At 31.2% G+C, this 24,069-nt stretch overlaps 1 protein-coding gene across 1 annotated transcript; it reads right to left on the reverse strand.

Moving 5' to 3' along the window:
• Positions 1 to 9,613: 9,613 nt before the first annotated feature.
• On the reverse strand, positions 9,614 to 12,269 carry LOC107919009 (probable glutathione S-transferase parA). Its single transcript, XM_016848552.2, has 2 exons — positions 11,799 to 12,269; positions 9,614 to 10,202 (listed from the first exon to the last, which is right to left on the reverse strand). Exons 1-2 carry the CDS (start codon positions 12,111 to 12,113, stop codon positions 9,858 to 9,860), a joined length of 660 nt encoding a protein of 219 aa, XP_016704041.2. The 5' UTR covers positions 12,114 to 12,269; the 3' UTR covers positions 9,614 to 9,857.
• Between the last annotated feature and the right edge of the window lie 11,800 nt (positions 12,270 to 24,069).

The raw sequence follows: 24,069 nt of genomic DNA on the forward strand, positions 1-24,069 counted from the left end.
ATATGTAAGTTAGAAGGCCATCAAGGGGAGTGCGATAGCAAATTTCTTGGCTAGCAGAGCTCTGGAAGATTATGAGCCTTTGGACTTTGATTTCCCGAATGAACATTTGAGGTATGTGGCAAATGCTGAAAAGGATCCCCAAGAGAATTATTCTTGGAGATTAAACTTTGACGGAGCATCGAATGCACTAGGCAATAAGATTGGGGCAATCCTGGTGTCTTCGAATGGAGATTATCATCCTTTCACCAGTAAGTTGGACTTCGATTGCACTAATAATATGGCCGAGTATGAAGCTTGCATTATGGGGATTCGAGCAGCCATAGGGCGGAAGATTAAGATACTAGAAGTATATGGAGACTCAGCATTGGTAATTTATCAATTAAAAGGGGAATGGGAAACGAGAGATCCAAAGTTGATCCGTTATCGGAGATTGGTTTTGGAATTAATTGAAGAGTTTAACAGCATTACTTTTTGTTATCTCCCACGGGAAGAAAATCAGATGACTGATGGTCTTGCTACTTTAGCTTCCATGATTAAAGTGAATCAGTTAGAGGACATGAAGCCCATTCAAATTAGTATTTACAAGATCCCAGCCCACTGTTATAGCATTTAAGAGGTGGAGAATGATAATAGCCCCTGGTACCAAGATATATTGCTATCTGTGAAGAATCGCGAATATCCTGATCAGGCAACAAAGAATGATAAGAGGACATTGAGGAGACTAGCTATTGACTATGTCTTAAATGGGGAGATCCTATACAAAAGGGGAAATGATCGAGTACTGTTGAGATGCATGGACACTGTAGAGGCTAAGGAAATTTTAGAAGAAGTCCATGAGGGTGTTTATGGAACGCACGCTAATGGATTCACCATGGCTAGATAGATTATGAGATTCGGGTATTATTGGTCTACCATGGAAAGAGATTGCATCAATCATGCCAAGAAAAGCCATAAATACCAAATTTATGGGGATAAAATACACGCGCCTCATTCTCCTCTTCATGTTATGACTTCTCCATGGCCTTTCTCCATGTGGGGTATGGACGTCATTGGACCAATATGTTTTGTGGTTATTGACTACTTCACTAAGTGGGTAGAGGCAGCCTCATATGCTAATGTCACGAAGTCAGCAGTCAGTAAGTTTTTGAAGAAAGAGATCATATGTCGTTATGGAATGCCTGAAAGGATCATATCTGACAATGCGCTAAATTTGAATAACAGAACAATAGCAGAAGTGTAACACCCCTTACCTGAGACCGTCTCCGGAATCGAGTACGAGATGTCATCCAATTTAACTTACCGATTCGGAGCTTAAAAATTTGCTTTTAAAATTAAATTCACTGTTCATAACAACACTGTCCACCTGCGCAACTGTCACTAATTTAATTATAACTTGAGTTACGAAACTCAAAATTTAAATCCGTAAATTTTCCGTGAAACTAGATTCATATTCCTACTTACCATAAAAGTTTCAGAATTTTTGACTTAGCACATTAGTACAGTTTATTCATTAAAGTATCCCCTGTTTCACAGCTCGACAGATCTGACCTCTTGGCGCTAAAAATCAAATATCTAATTGTACAGAATTCATATAAGGTTACCATTAATTTATTTTGAAAATAGATTTAGCCGTAAAGGCAAATTAAGTCCAAGATTTATTGGTCCGTATGAAGTGATAGAAAGAATTGGTCCAGTGGCTTATCGATTGTCTTTACCACCGGAATTGGAAAGAATTCATAATGTGTTTCATGTTTCTAAGTTGAGGCGATATCGATCGGACCCATCACATGTGATTTCACCGAATGAAGTGGAAATTCGATCGGATATGACATACGAAGAAGAACCGATTCGAATCTTGGCACGAGAAGTGAAACAGTTGAGAAACAAAGAAATTGCTTTAGTGAAAGTGTTATGGCAACGGCATGTGGTGGAAGAGGCAACATGGGAAACCGAGGAGGCTATGAGGAAACAGTATCCCAACTTATTCACTGGTAAGATTTTCGGGGACGAAAATCCCTAAGGGGGAGAATTGTGATATCCCGAAATAGGGCCTAATCGGAATAGTGGTTTCGTAACCACAAATCCGAAGTGAAATAGTTTAATTTTATAAATTTTTATTAGTTACTGATTGATTGAAATATTGTGTGAAAATATGGATAGGAAATTTTAATACTTTAGTGCTTAATTGAATTTTTAGGACTAAATTGAGAAAAATGCAAAGTGTGTCTAATTAGTGATTAAATGACTTAATTGAATTATTGCATGAAATTGGAAGTGTTTATGTGGCAATTAGACCATAAATTAGTGTTATGGACACAAAAGGGTATTTCTAGAAAAATATCTAAGTAATGGGTCAAGGGCATTTTTGTCCAAATTGGGTAAAAGACAAAATAAAGAGAAAATAAGTGTCCATCTTCTTCAAAAAAATCAGAAGCTTGCTGCTAAAAGTTTCAGGTTACCATAGTTAAGGGTTTTGATTTTCCTAAGCTCAATTGTAAGTGATTTCTTGCCCCGTTTTTAATTATTTTCGTATTTTTATGCTTATTGAAGCTTGAATTTCATGTTTCTACCATTTAATTTAAATGAAATTAAAGTTTAAAAATTGACCCATTCATGATATAATTGTAAATTTATTAGTGATGTTAGATAATGAATGTTTGAAGTGTTAATTACAAGTTTTTCTAGATGAATTTCAATGAAAAATGTTGAAAAAGGGCTAAATTGTGAAAGATAGTAAAGTGTGCATAAAGTTGTGATTTTGTGAAATTGAGGCCCGTTATGAGCATGAAATATGATTTAGTGAAGTTTGAAATTTAAGAATTTAGAGAATTTTATTTTTACGAGCTTAGGGACAAAAGTGGAATTTTTGAAAAGTTATGGGGAAAAATGTAAATGTGTCAAAATGTTGTGTATGAATTGTATTCGAATGGAATATTGATAAAATGTATTAAATTGTGTTAATATAGATCAAGAAAGAAGAAATAGTGCAAGTGATCGGGGAAAAGAGAAAGTTATCGACTAAATTACAAAAATAGTCGTTTTGCATCCGAGGTAAGTTATATGTAAATAATAGTTATATTTGTATAAATTGTGAATTATATTTGATATGTGAATTAATATTGAATGTGGAAGGAAAGTTGTTCATGAATTATTCAAGTGATAAAGTGTTGAAAATAAAGTGTTAAGTGTAAATTCCCGGTTGAACTTAGGAATAGAATTGGATACAAGTGACATGTCACTAGAGACCAGTGTTACAGTGTTACAATGAGTCCCGGGTGCTGGGTGATCTAGCATGTGTTGCAGACACCTGACAGCTTGTGTGAGCAGACCCGTGGACATTTCCAGTGTTATTGATCAGTGGTAGCTTCGGCTACATTTCAGTGGTAGCTTTGGCTACATCCAGTGGTAACTTCGGCTACATATCAGTGGTAGCTTCGGCTACATATCAGTGTGGCACTTATGTGCTAAATCTCTATGTATCCGTGTATATTCCAAGTGTTCAACGGGATTAATAATGAATTAAAGTGAATATGAAATGTTAAGTGTGAAAATGTATATGCAAGTGAATTGGTAAGATTGTGTATGTGTAAGTGATTGAAATTGCTAAGAAATGTTTTGATTAGTTATATGTTAAAAGTGTTAATTATTAATTGAGTAATTATTGTTTACATGTAACTTACTAAGCTATTTATAGCTTACACATCTCTTTCTTTCCTTTGTTTTATAGTGATTTGAACTTGATCGAATAGTGAACCGTCGGAGCTCGTATCACACTATCATAACCATCTCGGTATTATGTGCTTTTCAAAATGTTTAAACTATGGCATGTATAGAGTCTTAATCATTTTGAGCATGTCCAAATGATATGGCTAATGTTAGCTATTGAAGTAGTTATTAAAGAATATGTTTTGGAGTTATGTATGTTTAAATGGTAACTAATTCAAAGAAGCAGTTTCTTTGATAGCAGCAGTGACGTGAATGTGAAAAAATCACCATAAATAGTAGAAATGGAATTAGAGGGTGAATGATATATAGAATTAAAGCTTATCAAGTCTATTTTTACATGAAAGAAACGGTGTAGGCAAAGGAATTTTATATTTTGAGATATTTAAATTTTAGTGAGACAGGGTCAGAATGGTTTTTGAAGTCCCCTGTTCTAACTTTAGAAAATCATTATAAATTGTACAGAAATAATTATAGGTCATAATTTATATGTTTAGATTCCTTAGTGAGTCTATTTTCAAAATAAATTAATGGTAACCTTATATGAATTTTGAACAATTAGATATTTGATTTTTAGCGCCAAGAGGTCAGATCTGTCGAGCTGTGAAACAGGGGATACTTTAATGAATAAACTGTACTAATGTGCTAAGTCAAAAATTCTGAAACTTTTATGGTAAGTAGGAATATGAATCTAGTTTCACGGAAAATTTACAGATTTAAATTTTGAGTTTTGTAACTCAAGTTATAATTAAATTAGTGACAGTTGCGCAGGTGGACAGTGTTGTTATGAACAGTGAATTTAATTTTAAAAGCAAATTTTTATGCTCCGAATCGGTAAGTTAAATTGGATGACATCTCGTACTCGATTCCGGAGACGGTCTCGGGAAAGGGGTGTTACAAGAAGTCTATGAACAGTTCAATATAAGACACCATAATTCGTCACCGTATCGTCTAAAAATGAATAGGGCAGTAGAGGCGGCCAACAAAAATATCAAGAAGATTGTGGCGAAAATGGCTGAAACTTATAAGGATTGGCATGAGAAGCTACCATTCACTCTTTTGGCTTACCGAACATCGATCAGGACTTCTACTGAGGCAACACATTTCTCGTTGGTTTATGTAATAGAGGCGGTTTTACCCATTGAGGTCGAAATTCCTTCTCTCCGAGTTTTGGCCGAGTTAAAATTGGATGAGGCCGAATAGATTCAATCTCGGTATGATCAACTGAACTTGATTGAGGAGAAAAAATTAAAAGCCATTCGTCATGGCCAAATGTATCAGAAGCGAATGATGCGAGCTTATAATAAGAAGGTTCGTCCTAGAGAATTTCATGAAGGGGATTTAGTTTTGAAAAAGATCCTCCCTTTACAAAAGGATTTCAGAGGGAAATGGATGCCAAACTGGGAGGACCTTATGTTGTGAAAAAGGCTTTTTCTTGAGGCGCTTTGTTTTTGAGTGAAATGGATGGCAAGAATCTTCCGAATCCTATAAATTTAGATTAGGTCAAGAAATATTTCACTTGAAGGAAGAGAGGAATCAAAGTGATAACCCGCAAAGGGCACTCTGATTTCTAAAAAAAAAAGAAGAGGCTAAGGTGAAAACCCGAAAAGGGCACCTTGAGACCAAAGAGGGTTTGAGTTGAAAACCCAAAAAGGGCGGCTCAAACATTGTCAGATTGAGGCATATGGTGATCTTACTTCACTTAAGTCAACAAGGATATACGACGTCTTGAGGCATCGACAGAGTACTATGGATCCCTTAAACACATGTTAAATTCAAAATGGTTCTTGGCTTGCACGGAAAAGTTCAAGCGGCGATATCCAAAGCACCTAGTCTTCATATTATTTGTACCAAGTTTGTTGGTTCTTGTAAATGCTTCATTCTTTACTGTTCTTGAATACTTTTTCTTTTCAAGACACTTATTATCAATAAATTCCTGAATTAATTCAACTCTTACTAAGTATTTTTGATCTTTGCGCAAGCATGTCCATTAGAATAATGATTGATGGACTAATAAACTTTCAGAAAAGAAGTTTGGTATATTACTCTGGGAATTTCTAAATAATTTAGTCATATCTAGTTGCAGAGAGCAGATCGCATCTAGTCATATCTCCCTGAGGTTGCAGTGGAGCAGACTATGTAAGCAAGTCTTATCCCCCTGAAGTTGCAGTGAGGTAGACTGAAGATGGCAAATCTTATCTCCCTGAAGTTGCAGTGGAGCAGATTAAAGCCGATAATCCTATCTTTCTGAAGTTGCAGTGGAACGGATTAAAACCTCAAATCTTACCTCTCTGAAGTTGCAGAGAGTAAATCGCATTTAGTCATATCTCCCTGAGGTTGCAGTGGAGCAGACTACGTAAGCAAGTCTTATCCTCCTGAAGTTACAGTGAGGCAGACTGAAGATGGCAAATCTTATCTCCCTGAAGTTACAGTGGAGCAGATTAAAGCCGATAATCCTATCTCCCTGAAGTTGCAGTGGAGCAAATTAAAACCTCAAATCGTACCTCTCTGAAGTTGCAGAGAGCAGATCGCATCTAGTCATATCTCCCTGAGGTTGCAGTGGAGCAGACTACGTAAGCAAGCCTTATCCTCCTGAAGTTGTAGTGAGGCAGACTGAAGATGGCAAATCTTATCTCCCTAAAGTTGCAGTGGAGTAGATTAAAGCCGATAATCCTATCTCCCTGAAGTTGCAGTGGAGTGGATTAAAACCTTAGATCTTATCCTTCTGAAGTTGCAGAGAACAGATCGCATCTAGTCATATCTCTCTGAGGTTGCAGTGGAGTAGACTAAGATAGAAAATTTTGTTCATTTGAAAAGTTACAGGGTACAAATTCTATCCCCTAGATATCATGGTGGAGTAGATTGAAGCACTACTTCCTATACCTCTGAAGATGCAGTAGGAAGGAATGATGCTACTTGAAGAAGAAGAGTACTAAGATCCGGCAAGACTGGGCAAAAATCGAGCGTTTTAAAGTCTTTGCTCCGTTCCTGTTACACGACAACGAGCAAAGAGGGGCAGCTGTAATACCCGATTTTTTTACCTCGGGTACAAATTATAAACGGGCCCAAATGAAAATGCCCAATTACAACAAAATGGGGCCCAAACCAAAATAAAACACAGGCCCAATGTGCGATGGCCCAAAATCGCTAGAAACCCTAGGGTTTCTAATCTTCAACATCGCCGCAACTCCAATCTTGGCCGAATCTCCATGGATTCACCTGCATAGCAAGAAAAAACGAAAATGGAAAGGGAATCAAAAATATTTGAAAATCAAATCAAGAACAGATTTCTTTCCTTTTTAGATTTATTTCATACGGCTATAAGAGGCCATTGAACACACTGTAGACGAAAATTGGCAATCAATAAAGAACCATATTCCACAATCAAAAATAGCAATACCAAGAGCAAAAATCGATTAAAGGTGGTTATTTGCATTTTTTTCTTTTCTGTTATTTTTCTATACATAAATAAATAGGATAAAGAAGGGTAAAAATGGAAAAGAAACGACCGTCTTGGTTCTGAAACGAAGCCGAAGCGGTAGAGAGAGCCACCCTCGAGGATTGGTGGCCGGAAATCGAAAGGTTTTTGTGATTTCTCCGCGTATTCTACCGGATTTTGGGATTTTTGGGCCCCGATCTGTACCTGGATAGGTTGGAAGGGCCGAATAGGGAGTTTTCCCTTTTCCAGCCACTGCATACGGCGGTGATGGCGTCGGATATTGGCGGCTGGCGCGGTGGCCGATGGGCGGCCGATGATCAGACTAGGGGGCCGGTGCCCGGAGGAGAAGGGAGAATTTGAGAGATTTTTTAAAAAAGTTTTTTTTATAAAGAATGAAAAATTAAGTTTTTTGATTGAAATTTGGCTTAAATAGGCCAATCAAAACGACGCCATTTGGATGAGGGTGGGATCTGCGCGTCGACCCGATCCGGATCCAGGATCCGTGTGTTTTTATTTGGAGAGGCAAATTGCATTTTTAGCTCCTCCTCCTTTTAGTGTCTTTACAATTAAATTTTTTTATTTTAAATTCGCCTTTCTAATTTATTTTAAATCTCAATTTGATCCATATCGAACGACGCCGTTTAGAGAGAAAAGGAAATTTCCCTTCCAGTCCCTCCATAATTGTACGCGCGTTCAATACAGTCCTTTTATATTCAATTATTTGCGGATTTGCCCCAAATGTTTTATTTATAGTTCAAATTAGTTCTTTTTTATTTTTATTAATTAATTTTCATTTTTTTCATTTTGTATTTTTTCTCCTTTTCATATTTGATTATTTTATTTAAATCTATGCATATGTATTTTTTGTACACATTTATATATACATACGCATATTTATTTTTTTAATGTAATTATTATTTTCTATTTTATGAAATTATGTTTATAATCTATATATATTTATTTATTCTTGTATATATATGTATGTATACATATTAATATTTTTAACCATTTTTCTATATTTATATATATAGATATATTTATTTTTTTATTTTTTTTGAAAAAACGCGAATGCATGATTTTTTTTACATACTTTATAAAGTATAATTTTTTGTTTTTTCCTCCTTTATTTTCACAAATGCATTATATTTTGTTTCTATAGATTTTAATCCAAAATTTCATATGTAGGTTATGTGAATATCTTTTAATTTCAATGCATATATTATGTGTTATTTGTCCTTTATTGATTCTTTTATTTGTTTATTGACTTATGTTTTTTTTTTATATTTTGCTCATTTATTTGATATTCTTGCATGCTAATGATTATTTCTTTTATGTATGTTGGTTTCCTTTATTTATATGTTTACATTGTTTCTATGCCATTGTGATATTTATTATTGCATTGTATATTTAATGTAGCATCGCATCATTTTTTCTTACTCGATTTCAAACTTTTCAAAATTGAGATAGTGCTTGTATTTAGAATTTTCAAGGAAATTGAGCCCTAACGTATTGGGTTCCGATTTTCTTCGTTAAATCTAAGAATCGAGCATTTCTCTTTAATTAAAAAAAATAAGAACTCGTTATTGGGAATTCAACATGTTGTGTCCTAACGTATTGGATGTGATGCATTGATTTCTCGAAATGAATATTTTAAAAAAATAATAATAAAGGAAATATTTCGAGTTTGGGATTTTAGAGGAATTGTGCCCTAACGTACTGGGCCGCGATTTCTTAAATCTTGAATAAATGGATATTCTTTTACATTTTTTATTGCACTAGTATTTTGCCCTAATTCATTTTTGGGGAAAATTAGAATGTCGTGCTCTAACGTATTGAGTGTGGTATTTTCTTTCTCTGAAATGATAAGGGTCTTAATACGTAACGTTTTTAAGCTTTGGCTAAGGATTACGCTTTTCAAATTCTCGACATTAAGACATTAATTAATTAACTAGGTACCAATTTTTGGGCGTAATGAGGGTGCTAATCCTTCCTCATACGTAACTGACTCCTGGACCCGTTTTTCTAAAATTTGTAGACCAAAGTCATTTTTAGGTGACCCAATCACACCTTAATAAAAGATTGGTGGCGACTCTCAATTTTTATTTTTTAAAGTCGACAACCTAAAATTTTTTGTTTTCAAAAAAATGGTTTCGACAATAGTTATTCCCAAAACGTCATTATTCTAAACAAAAGTTGTTTCGAACTTTAGTTGTTCTTGCCAGGAGTTGTTCTCAAATAACCCTATTATAATTAAAGTCCTATTCTGAACATAAGTATTTTTAAACAACTATTCTAAACAAAAATTATTGCTTCTGAAAATATAGATAGTACAATTTCCTGAATTATAATATATTTATCTCAAGAAAAAGATAAAAAAGCTAATAACCAAAAGTGGGTATCTACATTCTTATAATAAATAATTTTTTACCTAATTAGCAACAAAAACCACCATAACAATAAAAGTTGTTTTATTTCTTCGACCAACGTAAGAGAGGAATGCATGGGAATAGGACAAGGAGACACAACAAAGTTTAAAACCTTGCTTACAGAACCTAATTAAGGATATATATCTTTTATTCTTTGGTGTAATAAGGCTTTGTTTGCCTTGATATTATGTTCTAAATAGCACCAACAACCAACAATACATATAGCTTACTCTAAAAATGAAAAACATGTAGATTGAACCCCAAATAATTTATACCAATCCAAGTCTCTTCTTGAGCTCCATCACATACTCATAAATCTGGATCGGATGAGGGAGTGCCTCCGACACACTTCTATAATTTTCTTTACACCTTTTGGCCCATGCAACAAGCTTGGGGCACCCTGCCTCTATGCTGAAATTCCCACATGTCTCGTAACTGTAAAACCAAGTGGTGAAAGGTACAAGTGCAACATCCACTACCCCAATGTTTTGTCCCCCAAAATAGAGCTTGTCTCCCAGCTCTCTTTCCAAGGTCTTTAAGCATTGCATTAACTCTTCCTTTGCTTCCTCTTGGTCTTCTTTTCCCATCCATACTCTCCTCCCAATGCCATATATCTATAGTATTTTTATATGCATGGAAGAATTCAACATTTATGTTTAAACATTTGAAGTCAATTAAGAAAGTATATGCTTTAAGTTGTGTCACTTGTTTAATGATGGGTGTATTGTTTTTGGAATGTTTATGTTTGGTTTTAGCCTTGAGTTTTTGTTTTCTACTTTAATGAGAGTTCAGACGGGTTTATAGAATTTTGGCAAGAGTACCTAGGACCATCAAGATCAAAATCATAAAATATTTTCTTGGTGAACCTAGGCACTCCGTCAAAATTTCGTGAACCCCTCTAAGCTCTCTTCGGAGTAGGGAGACAAAAACCAGAAGCTAAAACCGAGCATAAGCACCCGGAGAACAATACATTCATCGTTGAGGGAATGAGACACTCTATAATAGATACTCGCTCTCAACAAAGCCAAATATAAAATGATTACTATAATATGCGGGTCTTTTACAAAAATATTACAAAAAATAAAAAAAAATACCAAAATAATATTAATTTTTTTTATTTACCAAAATAATACCAAAAAAAAACATGACAGCCTGGTGGAGGGCCTGCCACAGGCGGCATCGGACTGGTGGAGGGCCTGCCAAAGGCGGCACCGGACTGAAATGTAACGATCTAAAGTATTCAAGGACCTGATATGAAATTTACCATTTTAAGCAAAGAAAGTGAAATGGTGCCACCTGTGTGGTGGCACTAAACTTTAAACGTGGCTAATTGCCTTCTAAGCCCTCCTTATTTATTATTTTTTTTATTCCCCTTCAACTCACTATATTATATTTAAACAAGCCCTCAACCTATTTTTGTACTTAAATAAGCTCTAAATCTATGATTTTTACTCATAAAAACCCTTTATTTTATTATTAAAGTAAATATATTTTGAATTTCAAGCTCTTATCTTAATTTTTTGTTGATGCAATAAAAATTATATACACTTTAACATCAACATAAAATCTAAAAAACTAATTAAAAATTTCAAAAGAGTAGTTAAGAATATAATGTATTTAAGCACTCTCAAGAAAATTTAAAATTTTTTTATTTAATAAACTATTCTCATCAAATTCACATAAACATAAAATGCGAATTAGTTTATACTTTTTTACATAGCTTTACTTTATGTAAAATATATTTACTTTAATAATAAAACAAAGAGCTTTTATGAGTAAAAATCATAGATTAAGAGCTTATTTAACTACAAAAATAGGTTGAGGGCTTGTTTAAATATAATGTAGTGAGTTGAAGGGGAATAAAAAGAAAATAATAAATAAGGAGGACTTAGAAGGCAATTAGTCACGTTTAAAGTTTAGTGCCGCCACACTGTCAGCGGCACCATTTCACTTTCTTTGCTAAAAATGGTAAATTTGCATATCAGGTCCTTGAATACTTTAGATCATTACATTTCAGTCCGGTGCCGCCCGTGGCAGGCCCTCCACCAGGTTGTCATGTTTCTTTTTTCGTATTATTTTGGTAAATAAAAAATAATATTATTATTTTGATATTATTTTATTTTATTTTATTGTAATATTTTTATAAAAGACCCATAATATGCACGGACAATAACATAAAATAAAAAACTTGACAAACAACAAACACTCACCTTTTTATCAATATAGTCGGCCCAAAACAAGGCTTGTGAACGTTGGTAAGGATCAGAAGGAAGCAAAGGGGATTTGTGATTCCAAACTTGGTCGATGTATTGGAGGATGATGAGGGATTCAGAGATGGGTTTTCCATTATGAATGAGAACAGGAATTTTTTTGTGGATTGGGTTCATTTCAAGGAGTAGAGGGCTCTTGTTAAACAAATCCTCTTGCTTGCACTTATATTTGATCCCTTTCTCACCCAAGGCTATTTTAACTCGCATTGCAAAAGAGCTTGGCCAAAAATCAAGTAGAACCACTTCATCTTCCATTTCAAATATGTTGAAAAATATATAAGTTTCTTCTAAATTCAATCAAATATGATTATTGGTGATGGTGGTGATGTTCGGCTATTTATACTCGTATGTCTTCTCCAACTTTTGTTTTTCTCACTATAATAGAAAATAAAAATAAAAATGAGGGTCAAAATTCAATTGGAAAAAGCTAATAAAAATGGTATCAAACCCATTTCACACTGAGAGTTTCACTTTAACAGGTCCTTTGTCTTATGCCATAAAGGGAAGTTGCCAGGAACATGCAGAAAGCAAAGCCAAGTAGAAATTTTGTCCTTTGAAAAGGTTTTAGTTTGGGAAACACAAATGTTAAATAAATGAAGAATTTTATTATGTAAAAGGTTAAATTTTGTTATTACTCCTTATGCTTTATGAAAGTTATGAATTTAGTCCCTGTATTTTAATTTAATCAATTTTAGTTCCTATTATTTTTTATTTATTCAATTTTAGTCTTTGTACTTTTCAAATTTTGAAATTTTAGTCCTGTTCCAAATAGTAGCAGCTAAACTCGTTTGATTAAATTCAATTACTAGTCTCGTACTACACATATAGTGGTAGATTTAGTTCATGATTTTTCAATTGGATCACTATAAGTCCCTATATTTTTGGAATTTTGAATTTTCAATCTTGACGCAAATGACAATAGTTAATCCATTAACTAGACTTTTAGTAAGTAATATATGGAAATGACAAGTTGACATGGCATTACATAAATAATAATATGTTTGTTGTATTAGATTTTGGAGATAACAGTATTGGACTTAGTAAATTTAACGGTTATCATTTGATGATGATGAAATTTTAAAATTTAAAAAGTATAGTGACTACAAATGACCAAATTAAAGTATAGGGGCTAAATTCATTCATGTCATAAAGTATAGGGACTAATAGTAGAAATTTAACTTTATGTAAATAACCATAGGAGAGAGAGAGTTAGTTTTACACGGTATCATCGTATGAAACAAATAATAATGGAATATTATGTGTACCAAAAAGTAAAAGAAAATAATGGGATATTGTGTATCAGTTTGGAATTTTCTTTTCAATATATATTTTTTTGAACATTCAAACTTGGGGCACAAGTCTTGGACTGGTTTTCTTTAGATACTGAAAGTTATACCGGTTCATGCGTTGGACTATTTGGTTTAGCTGGGCTATTTGATTAAAATTTTTTTTCTTGAATTCGACTCGAATATTCAAAATAAAAAAATATTTTTTTTTTGTTTTCTTGCGGTTTTTTTTTAAATTTTGCTGCTATTTTCTTCTCTTTTCTCTCACTATTTTGTTACTATTTCACAATTATGTTGCTACTATTTTGTTGTTATTATTTGGATATTGTATAACTCTTATTTTATTGTTAATTTTATTACTATTTTAGAGGCATTTGCTTGTTAAATTGCACCTATCTTAGTGTTATTTACGTATACTTATCTTTTTCTTTTATTTTCAATTTTTTGGAAATATTTATTTTAATGTTTTTAGTATTTTTTATTTATTATATTTTTTTTAAAAATTATATAAAAAACAAAATAAAAATTACTACGAGCGGACTGGGCCCGAGATTCAGCATTTTTATCTAGATCGGGTTTGGACAAAATTTTAATCCCATTTTTTGGGTTGAGCTTAGCAAACAGACCTAAAAATTGTTGATTGGGCCGGGACCAAATGTAACACCCCCTAACCCCAAACCGTCGCTGAAACAAGGTTACAAGGCATTACCGGACCTATCAGACAACTTACGAATAATTCATAATTAAAATAGCATTCATAGTATAATTTAATAATTAAATTCCTATAATGGACTCTCAAAGCCCAAAACATGTATTAAAAGTAGAATGGAACTTGTTTGAGTATTTCGAAAAAAAATTTGTAAATTATTTTTTAAAAATTTCGACAGTATTTCTGCTTATTTTTACATAAAACCCCCTGCAATTAAAACCGTATCCATTTCCAAACATAACCAATTCAACCAATTCAATATAATATCAATTTAAATTTATCAATGTACTAATTAAATTGAAACAGATAAATTTCTTTCATTATAATTCTTAGACTTGCACTACTAACATTTTTAACCATTTATATTCAAAACATAATAACATTTATATACATCCTATGTACACGCCACATTACCAAAAGAAAATATATCACCAAAAGTTTGCTGAAGTCGGGTCTGGCTTTGGATGCTGGTTCAGTACTTGATTTTTACAACCTACGCATGGAAACAACCGTACGCTGAGTATGCATATACTCAGTGGTATCATTATAATTCAATTTATATTTAAATACATTAAATCACACACATACTTTTACATTACAATTATCATCACTTAATGAACAATTCAATCTTTTATATTATCATTTAATTATATATATACCATTCTTATTTCTTTATTTTAATTCTCACCTTTCACATGTCATATCATTTAAACTTAGTTTTATCAGTAAATTTATTTCATTTGCCCTTATTAACTTGACTCGGACTTGGCGGATACACGGATTCCAACCAACACACTAATACTACACATTGTACCTTAATGGTACACAGCACCTAAACAGTAATCAGTAATGGTAGCAGTAACAGTAATAGTATTCAACACACAGAGTATCGAATCGGTAACAGTAGCAGTAGTCGGCATATAAATGCCTGATCAATAAGCCGGCAAAAACCCGTACTCTTCCATATCCTAGGGCATGCCAACTATATCCGACTAGCCCGACCAGTTAATAGGGTATTTAATTCACTTTTCAATACAATTTCCATCTTAGTTCAATATCAATTATAATTCCTTATTTCAATCAGTTTCATAGTATTGCAGTAATTCATTACTTTAGTAATTTCACAGTTCAATGCAGTACACATAACAATATTTAGTAACTTCACAATTCAATTCAGTACTCAGAAACAATATTCAGTTCAGTATCAGTCTCAATTTCAATACCCAATCATAAATTTTCATTTTACTAAACACTTACCCTAAAATACTTACCATACAAAATTAGTAAATTAAACACATAATAATAAAGTTTGAATTGTAGTGATACAAACCAAAATTCTCTTCGGATTTAATCCTCGACAATCTTTTCTTTTTCTTTTTGGGCTGATGCTTCAGGCTCGATATTAGCTACGAACAATTAAAATAATTTCACAATCATTAGCACAACACAATTTAATTGCTGAAATTTTTATCTAACTTTTACTTTAATTCCAATTTGAATCCTAACTAAACCTATATATTTTTCTTTCTCAATTCATACCCTTTTGCTACTCAATTTCTTGTCAAACTCACATTTAACTATCTAATTTTTATCATATTTACATAATTTCGAATTTATTTCAATTTAATCCCTAAAACTCAAAACTTATAGCTTAGTTTACAATTCAATCCTTTATTCAATTCCAATCAAAATTTCTATCAAATAAACCCTCAATTCCATAATTTTTTTTAACATAAACCCTACTCAAAAAATCTATTAACTTTCAAATTTTCAACTTAAATCCAAGAGTATTTCACTCTAGGATTCCAAAAACATCAAATTTATAAGAAAAGGACTTGATTAAACTTACCAATTAAATTTCTAACTTTAAAACCCTAATTTTCCATTTCTTCTTTCTTTCCTTTTTCTTCCCCTGTTTTCGTTTCGTTCTCTGCTCTTCTTTTGTTTCTTTTTCTTTTATTTACTTACTTTACTTTATTCCTTTTTATTTTAACTAATAATAATAGTAATATATTATATAAAAAAATCTTTTACTTATTATTTAAGCATATGTTTATTTTTATTACAAATGTACTTATATAATTATTACTATTATACTTGTCTTTAATCTTTACCATACATTTGTCATCTATTTAATTTATTTAATATTATATCCATTAATAATAAATATCTAATATGAAACCATAAAATAATGGTATACATTATAATTTAATATAATAAAACAATAAAAATCTTAAATTTTTATCATCAATTGTCGCCTCATTTATCCAATTATTATAATTGCCAGTTTGGTCCTTTTTACTTTTTCTTTTAATCTATAATTCAACTTTTACTCTTTACTCTATTTAATCATTTTTCCTAATTATTCTTACTTAGACTAAATTCACTAAATAAAAAAATCTAATTAAACACACTATTAGACTCATAATTTTAATTACTCCTAATAATTATTTACTAACTCGGTTTATTAAGACGGAGGCTCGATAACATACTTTTCCGGTGCTCACAAATTTTGGGTCATTACACCAAACCCGGCCTGACCCATGGATACCTCTAACTATGAGTAACGTGTGAATATATATGTATAATTTTTTTTATTATTTAATAAATATTGTTATTTTGTGTAATTAATATAAGTAATTATTATTATAGAAGAATTTAAATTGTAATTAAAGTAATCGTAAAATATTAAAATACATATAATATTTAAAGTATGCACATGTTGCAAATGTGTATTTATTCATTAATGTTGGATGTTTTAATTTGGAAAAAATATTAAATTTATACGTAAATTTTGATTTAATTTGTAAATTGGTATATACATTTTAATTTCATGTAATTATATACATAAAATTTTGATTGTGGTTCATTTAAAGAAATAAATGCATCCATTTATTTTCAAATTGAATTAATATAATTGTTTATGTATGTAGTATATAAATATAAAATAATGTTGTGTCGATAATGTTGTTAGTGGTTTGTAAACATATCAAATCAAAATTTTATGTGTAAAATTACACAAAATCAAAATCCATGTATGATATTACACATTTGACTAAAATTTACGTATAATTTCGATATTTATTCCTTTTCTTTCTTATAATAACATGTTTATATACCACATATAAAATATTTCTTAAATAAAATAATAGGAATAATATATGATAAAAACTAATTAATTAATTTCTTTTGTGATTTACCTAAATGTTTTGTCGATAAATTATAATTTGTAATTAATTATTAATCATTAACTTTAATGCCAAAATATTACTATTTAATCAAATTTAAACAATTATTTATAAAAACTCATAATTAAATTTAAAACATAGAGTTATAACTTAATTAAAATTTGAGAATATATAGGATTGTATTCCAAAAAGATGCAAAATTAAAAAATAAATTCAACTTCCCAAAAACAATTAAAACAAAATTATATTAAGACAAATAAACAAATGTTATTTCCTAAAAGCAATTAAAGTAAAATCATATTTTAAATAATTATTAATAATATTATAAAAATATTTAAATGTTCTTGTTCTGTCACTCTTACATTATATTCGATTAATATGGGTTTTTGTTTATTAATCTCTTTAACTTCTAATGCAATTAGTTATCTTTTTACCAATAAGTTTTGGGTGCAGTGATAAGATATATGTTTAAACCTCAAGGACAACAATATTGGGAGGGATTACCACAAACGCTGAACATGAATTATAAAACGAACATGAAGAGTACAGAAAAAATACCTTTTTTAACTTTCATTCATTCATTCAACTTTACAATAAAATAAATTAGTAATATTATCAATACATTAATGCTTTTTTGATCTAAAACTATTGAGGCAAGTTATGAAGCTACATTCTACGTGACACTCAATAGTGTTCACTATCATCCATCACTACGATAGTGAAGCAAAACTTGCCATATTTTGTGTTGAAAATTTATTGAAATAAAATATTTAGGCTATTAATTGTGATGATATTTTGAAGATATGGAAGCCCACTTATGAAAACCAATTTGTTACCTTTAAGGATTGGATTAGAGTGGATTGAATTTATACAATCCTTGAATTATGGAGACTTGTTCAGATTGAGTTGTTGTTTTGCTAGAAGACTAAATCTCTTTCATATTGTGTTTTATTGGACTTTATTAGTATATTATCTTTGCTATTTTGTAGCTGCTAATTTCAAGGAGTTGCTTTGTATTCAATCTCTAGTATGTTAGCAAGCTTAATCGAATATATATGTTTCGAGGCTTGTATAGGTTTTGTATGAGAGAATATTGAAAGCACTTTATTAGTTCATTATGGAGCTTATTGTGTAAGTGTAATTGAAGAGAAAACTTTTAGTGTTTGCAGTCTAAATTCTCATGGGGAGGATTTAGAGCTGAGTGTTCTACTCTTTAGGAAAAAGATGAGATCTTTATACTTGGGGATTGATAGGGTGTGATTCACTTGTTGTATTATGAATTAAAGATAATGAAATTACTTACTGAGTTAGGCTCTGCAAACGTAAGGAAACTGAACTATGTAAATAAACCTTGGTGTTTTTCGTTATTTTGTTTACACAGTTTTCGTAGTGCCAAACTGTAGTGGCCACTGTAGTCAAGCACTTCCATTCTAAGTTGATAGTTCAAGTAATTAACAACTTAAAGTGTAATACCCCAAAAGTTGTTATAGTAAGAAAGTGAGATATTGTCCTTGATATAGTAAAATAAAGGAATAAAGTGACAAAAAGGGAAATTTTGAGTTAGTTCAAAAAAATCTATTTGAGAAGTATATTATGATATATTAATTCAAGAAAGGACTAAATTGAAAAAGTGAGAAAAGTTTTGTGGTCCAAAAGTAAATACTTAAAATTTGAAGGGTTAAAGTGTAAATATAAAAAATTTGAAGGACCAATAGTGTAAATATTTTAAGGGTGGAAGGATCTAGAAACTAAGAAAAATGGATGAGTTGGACCAAATTGAATAAGTGGAAAAAGTATGAGGGGTTAAATCATAATTTTACTAAAATGATTGATAAATCAATGGAGGAATTTTGAAGGATCATAAGGGGCAAAATGATTATTTAGCAAGGAAGATAATTTTGAAGAGTAATAATAATGTTGGTGATATTTTAGAATAATTAAATAAATAAATATTAGTTTATTAATATGTTGATTTGACATTTATTTATATTTTGTTTATTTTTGTTTAGTATATAAGGAATGAAAGATGAAGAATTATCTTCATCTTTCCATGCTACTAATGTGAGAAGAAGAAAAAAAAGAAAGAAATTTTATTTTCTTTACAATTTGGTCATTTCACAAAAAATTTGCCATTTTCACTTAGAAATCAAAAGAATTTTCATAACTACCAAGAGAGAAAGATAGTAAGAAGACTGTGGGGAGCTAGAATATCAGGTTAGATTCAAGAAATAGAAGCTGGAGGAGAGAGAAAGTTAAGTTAAAGTTTGGTTTCAAGAGAATAAGGTATGGTTGTTAAGGTTTTATGTTATTTTTAAGTTTAGTAGTGATAGAAAAGCATAAAAATGGGCTATACTGAATGCCATGAATATTTATCTAGCATGGGTTTGCATTAAAATTGGTTAATTTGCATGTTTTAGACTCAGGGACTAAATTGAATAAAAGTAAAACTTTAGGGGTAATTTTGTAAAAATGACCAAATTGCATGAAATGAATTTTTTTATTGTCTAATTTAATATATTGTATGAAATTATTAATTTATATCAAGGTTGAGTGGAAAATTGAGGAAAATGAAAAATTTCCAAAATGCCCTTGAATATTGGTATTTCTGCAATTTAACTAGGTAAGTTCGTATGAACTGTATATTGTATAATTTTAATTAAAGTGAATGTTAATTAGTGATTGGTAATATATATATGTTCTGTTGTTGGAATTGAATTATTGTTGGAAAAATATTATCGAAATTAATACTCAGTTTGGATTGAACGCGAGATTTAAGTACATTTGTGATTTGGTGAATTGACGGCATTGGAGGAAAATGACGGCAAATTACCCAAGTAAATTGAGGTTCAACATTTATTGTGAACTCTCGTGTTTTACTTTCTGTTTAGCTCTTACGAGCTTCTGTTTAACTCATATGAGTTTCCGTTCAACTTTTTTGAGCTTTTGTTTAACACATACGAGTTTCCGTTTAGCTCATTTGAGCTTCTATTTAAACTTTATGGGTTTTCGTTCAGCTCTTACGAGCTTCTGTTCAACCCTTATGGGTTTCTGTTTAGCTTTCATGAGCTTCTGTTCAGCCTCCGGGCTTCTGAAAACGATGTACTCAAATCTGTAAGTCATTCTTCGAAAGGTAAAATATCTGGAGTTATCTTGAATGATATATGTATATGAAAAAATGGGAAGAGAATGATATGTATTATGATATATATATCAATATCTTGATATGTTGATACATGGAAATCATGTAAGTTGAGATGAGAAATAAACTCAAGTGTAACATGTTGAGATAGTAAGGTTATCGATGTTAAAATTATATGAAATATGTTCAAGTACGCTAACAAGTGTTATTGTTTGATGCTTAGGCAACTGCCAAGCTATTGGTTGAATGGTAATATGTTTAATTATAAGATGCATTGAAATGGTAAGTGCTTAAATAGAAATATGCTTGTGTTCATGAAAGAGTGGTAAGTTTTAAGTTATGAAATTTCTTATGAAATGACTTATTAAATGATTAATTCGAAAAGGGTTATGTTTAAATGCATTAGCTTGTGGCTATGATTGAATGATATGTTATGACTGGTGTGTTATGCATATGGAATGAGTGTAGAAAGTAAAGAAATGAAAATGAAAATAAAGAAATTTGGAAGAGTTAAAGTTTGTTTAAAATCCTACTATGCTAAGGATAATATGTATTAGTGATGCTGTGGATTTATTTACCTTGTGAGTTGATGAATATAGCCACATGAGTATTGTGGTATCAATATTAAATTATGCTTGATATTTATAAAATTCATATTTGAAATGAATGGATATGATTAAAGTTTATACGAGCTTGCTAAGCATTTATTTCTTACGTATTTGTTTTTCTTTACTTTTTAGATTATTGGAAGCTCGATTGGGTTGAAATATTGTCGGAATTATATCACACTATCCATCGATCCTTTTGGTACTTTCGAATGTTTTGATTTTGGTTATAATGGCATGTATAGGTAACTTGTTTAATGTTGGCCTATATGTAATTTGTTGAGATTAACCACTTATTTTGGCTTATTTTGGAATCCTAATTATGGCTTGATGATAAGTATAATGTTGATTGTAGGTTGACACAAAATTGGTAAGAAATATGGCTTGTAATATAATACCCCTAACCCACATTCGTCGCCGAAATAGGGTTTCGAAGCATTACCGACCAAACAGACATAATTTCAAAACATTTCATATTCAAGTCAAAACCAATCAAACTCATACTTATTATCCCTTATTTACAATCAATCCACAAAATGACTAATAATTAGACACCTTAGGTACATGTCGACACAAAAAGGTTAAACATCACCACGTTTGAGTTCGAGACCGTTGTTGAATGTTGAATCGACGATCAAAATTAAGTACTTAACCTGCGCACAGAAAATAAAACCGTACGTTAAGTAAAACTCAGTGGTATTTCTATAATTCGAATATCAAAAAATATAAAATCACAAATATACAATCTAATTATTACAACAGCCATATCACATTTCATTTGTTTCACAAAACTCAATTCTCATATTTGCTATATAAATAGCTTTTCACAATAAAATACGCATATCATTTAAACAATAATTTTGTTCATTCCATATCCAATTTATGAATACACAATCCATGTGTTTCAATCCATATTTTAATTCATTGTTCCATTTTCATTTCACATACAATATCATCTAACATTAATCATAATGCAATTTCAATTAATTACCCATATTAACACGATTCAGACTCGGACGGATACACGGATCCAATCAAAACACACCAGTTTGGCACCCAGTGCCTCATCGGATAATTTGAAGCAATAATTTGACACTCAGTGTCTTATCGGCTAAACCGAAGTAAATTGACACCCAGTGCCTCATCGAATTAATCCTAAGTAGTAAATTGACATCTAGTATCTCATAGACTCGAAGTCAAAGAAATCCCTAAACTCTTCCAATCTTATGGCATGCCATCTATATCCGACTCAGCCTGATACAGTTAATAGGGTTCCAATTCGCTTTTCAAATACAACCAATATTCATTTTAATTCAAATAATCAATATATTCAATATATATACCAATTCAATCAATATAAATTCAATAAATTCATCACATATTAAATCAATCCATTTCAATTGCAAAACACAATAATTCTCACCTCAACACTTACCATATACATTAAATTGAATTATAATAATTAACAACTAAGTTCGAATTATAGAAATATAAACCGGAAATGCCGAACTATTCCTCGTCGACGTTATCTTTTCCCTTCTTAGTCGAGGGTTCCGGTACAACGTTAGTTAAGGAAATAAAACAATTAAAATTCATCAATACAATACAATTCAATCTCAGATTTAATATTTCAAAATTTTTTACTCAATATTTACCTAAATTCCAATTTAGTCCCTAAACCGGGACTAATTTTATTTCTTTACAATCAATCTTATATTTTCATTCAGATTCCACTTTAGACTATTTTTAACTCCCTAATTTCACTTAAATCCCTAAATTTTAAATTTTTCACAATTTAGTCCCTATTACTCAAAATTTACAATTTATTCTACAATTCAATCCTTTTTCATTTCTAACTTAAAAATCTATCAATTTAATCCCTAATACTAAAATTATTCAACATAAACAACACTTAAAAACTCAATAATTTCTAAAATTTTGGCATGGGTCAGGTAGTATTTAATACCGGGATTCCAAAAACATAAAAGTTACAAGAAAAGAGACTAAATTAACTAACCAATTGAGCTTGAAGCTTTGAAACCCTAATTTTTCCTTCTTTCTTTTCTTTCTTTTTCTCCCTATTTCGTTTGGCTTTCTCTATTTCTTTCTTTCTTTTCTATTTCTATTTCTTTTTCTTTCTTTCTTTATTCATTCATTATTTATTTGTTTTATTATAATATAATATATATAATTAAATGTTAAGTAAATATATTTTATTGTAATATATATTAAATTTTACATAGATTTTTTAAGTTATACCGCCTCATTTAAGAAAAATGGCATAATTGCCTATTTAGTCCCTTTAATTTTTCTTTAATCTATAATTCAACTTTCAACCTGTATGCAATTTAGTCATTTTACCTAATTACTCTTAATTCAAGCAAATTCACCTAACCAAAACCTAATTAACTACACAAAAAATATTTACGAGTCTGATTTACAATAAAAAAATTTCAGAAATATATTTTTCGACACCCGTGACTATTGGGTCGTTACATGTAAAATAACCTATTTTCGTCCACACAGGTAGAGACACGGGCGTGTGTCTCAACCGTGTGTGACACATGGCTAGGTGATACAGCCATGTGTCCCCTGTATCTTAAATCTGCTCAAAACAGAATGCTCACACGGCCTAGCACACGAGTGTGTGGCTTGGCCGTGTGACTCAAGTCAGTATGCTCAAATTGTTCACACGGCTTGAGACATGAGCGTGTCTCTTAACCTATGTAAGCCACATGGCCTAACCACACGGGCATGTGTCCCCTGCACTTTAAAAAAATTGATGTTTTCTGAAAAATTCTAGGAGTTCCCGATTTAGTCCCAACTTATTTCCAATGTGTATTTTGAGCCTCGAGGGCTCACCTAAGGGACAATATAATTGATTTTGATTGGTTTCTGATATGAATGCTAGATTAAAGAAATGTCTGATATTTAATCTGTAATCTCTAGTAATGCTCTGTAACCCTGTTTCGGCGATGGATACGGGTTAAGGGTGTTACATAAAGTCCCAACAATTGGTATAAGAGCTTGAGCTATGACATGAGAAGTTTGGTCATGTTCATTATAAAGGACTGTAAAGATTGGTTCAATATGAGACTGTCAACGGCATTCTAAAGCTTAGTGGACAATAAAACATTTGTAGGGTAATCTCTCACCCTATTGGTAATGTCGTCAAATTTTTAAAGTGAAAACAATTGCGGTCATTCTAAATCATTCGAGTAATTTCTCTCGTATGGTTTAAGTCGTTGAGAAGTATATGCTATAACTTTTTCGTCCTGCATTAG

Source organism: Gossypium hirsutum, chromosome D13 (genome assembly GCF_007990345.1).
Source record: "Gossypium hirsutum isolate 1008001.06 chromosome D13, Gossypium_hirsutum_v2.1, whole genome shotgun sequence".
NCBI lineage: Eukaryota > Viridiplantae > Streptophyta > Magnoliopsida > Malvales > Malvaceae > Gossypium > Gossypium hirsutum.

Bases quoted from the DNA above. Each gene is read 5' to 3' on its own strand.
- LOC107919009 (XM_016848552.2), bottom strand. From the start codon at position 12,113: ATGGAAGATGAAGTGGTTCTACTTGATTTTTGGCCAAGCTCTTTTGCA. The intron at 10,203-11,798 runs GTGAGTGTTTGT...AAAATACTATAG, and splicing joins CCGACTATATTGATAAAAAG to ATATATGGCATTGGGAGGAG.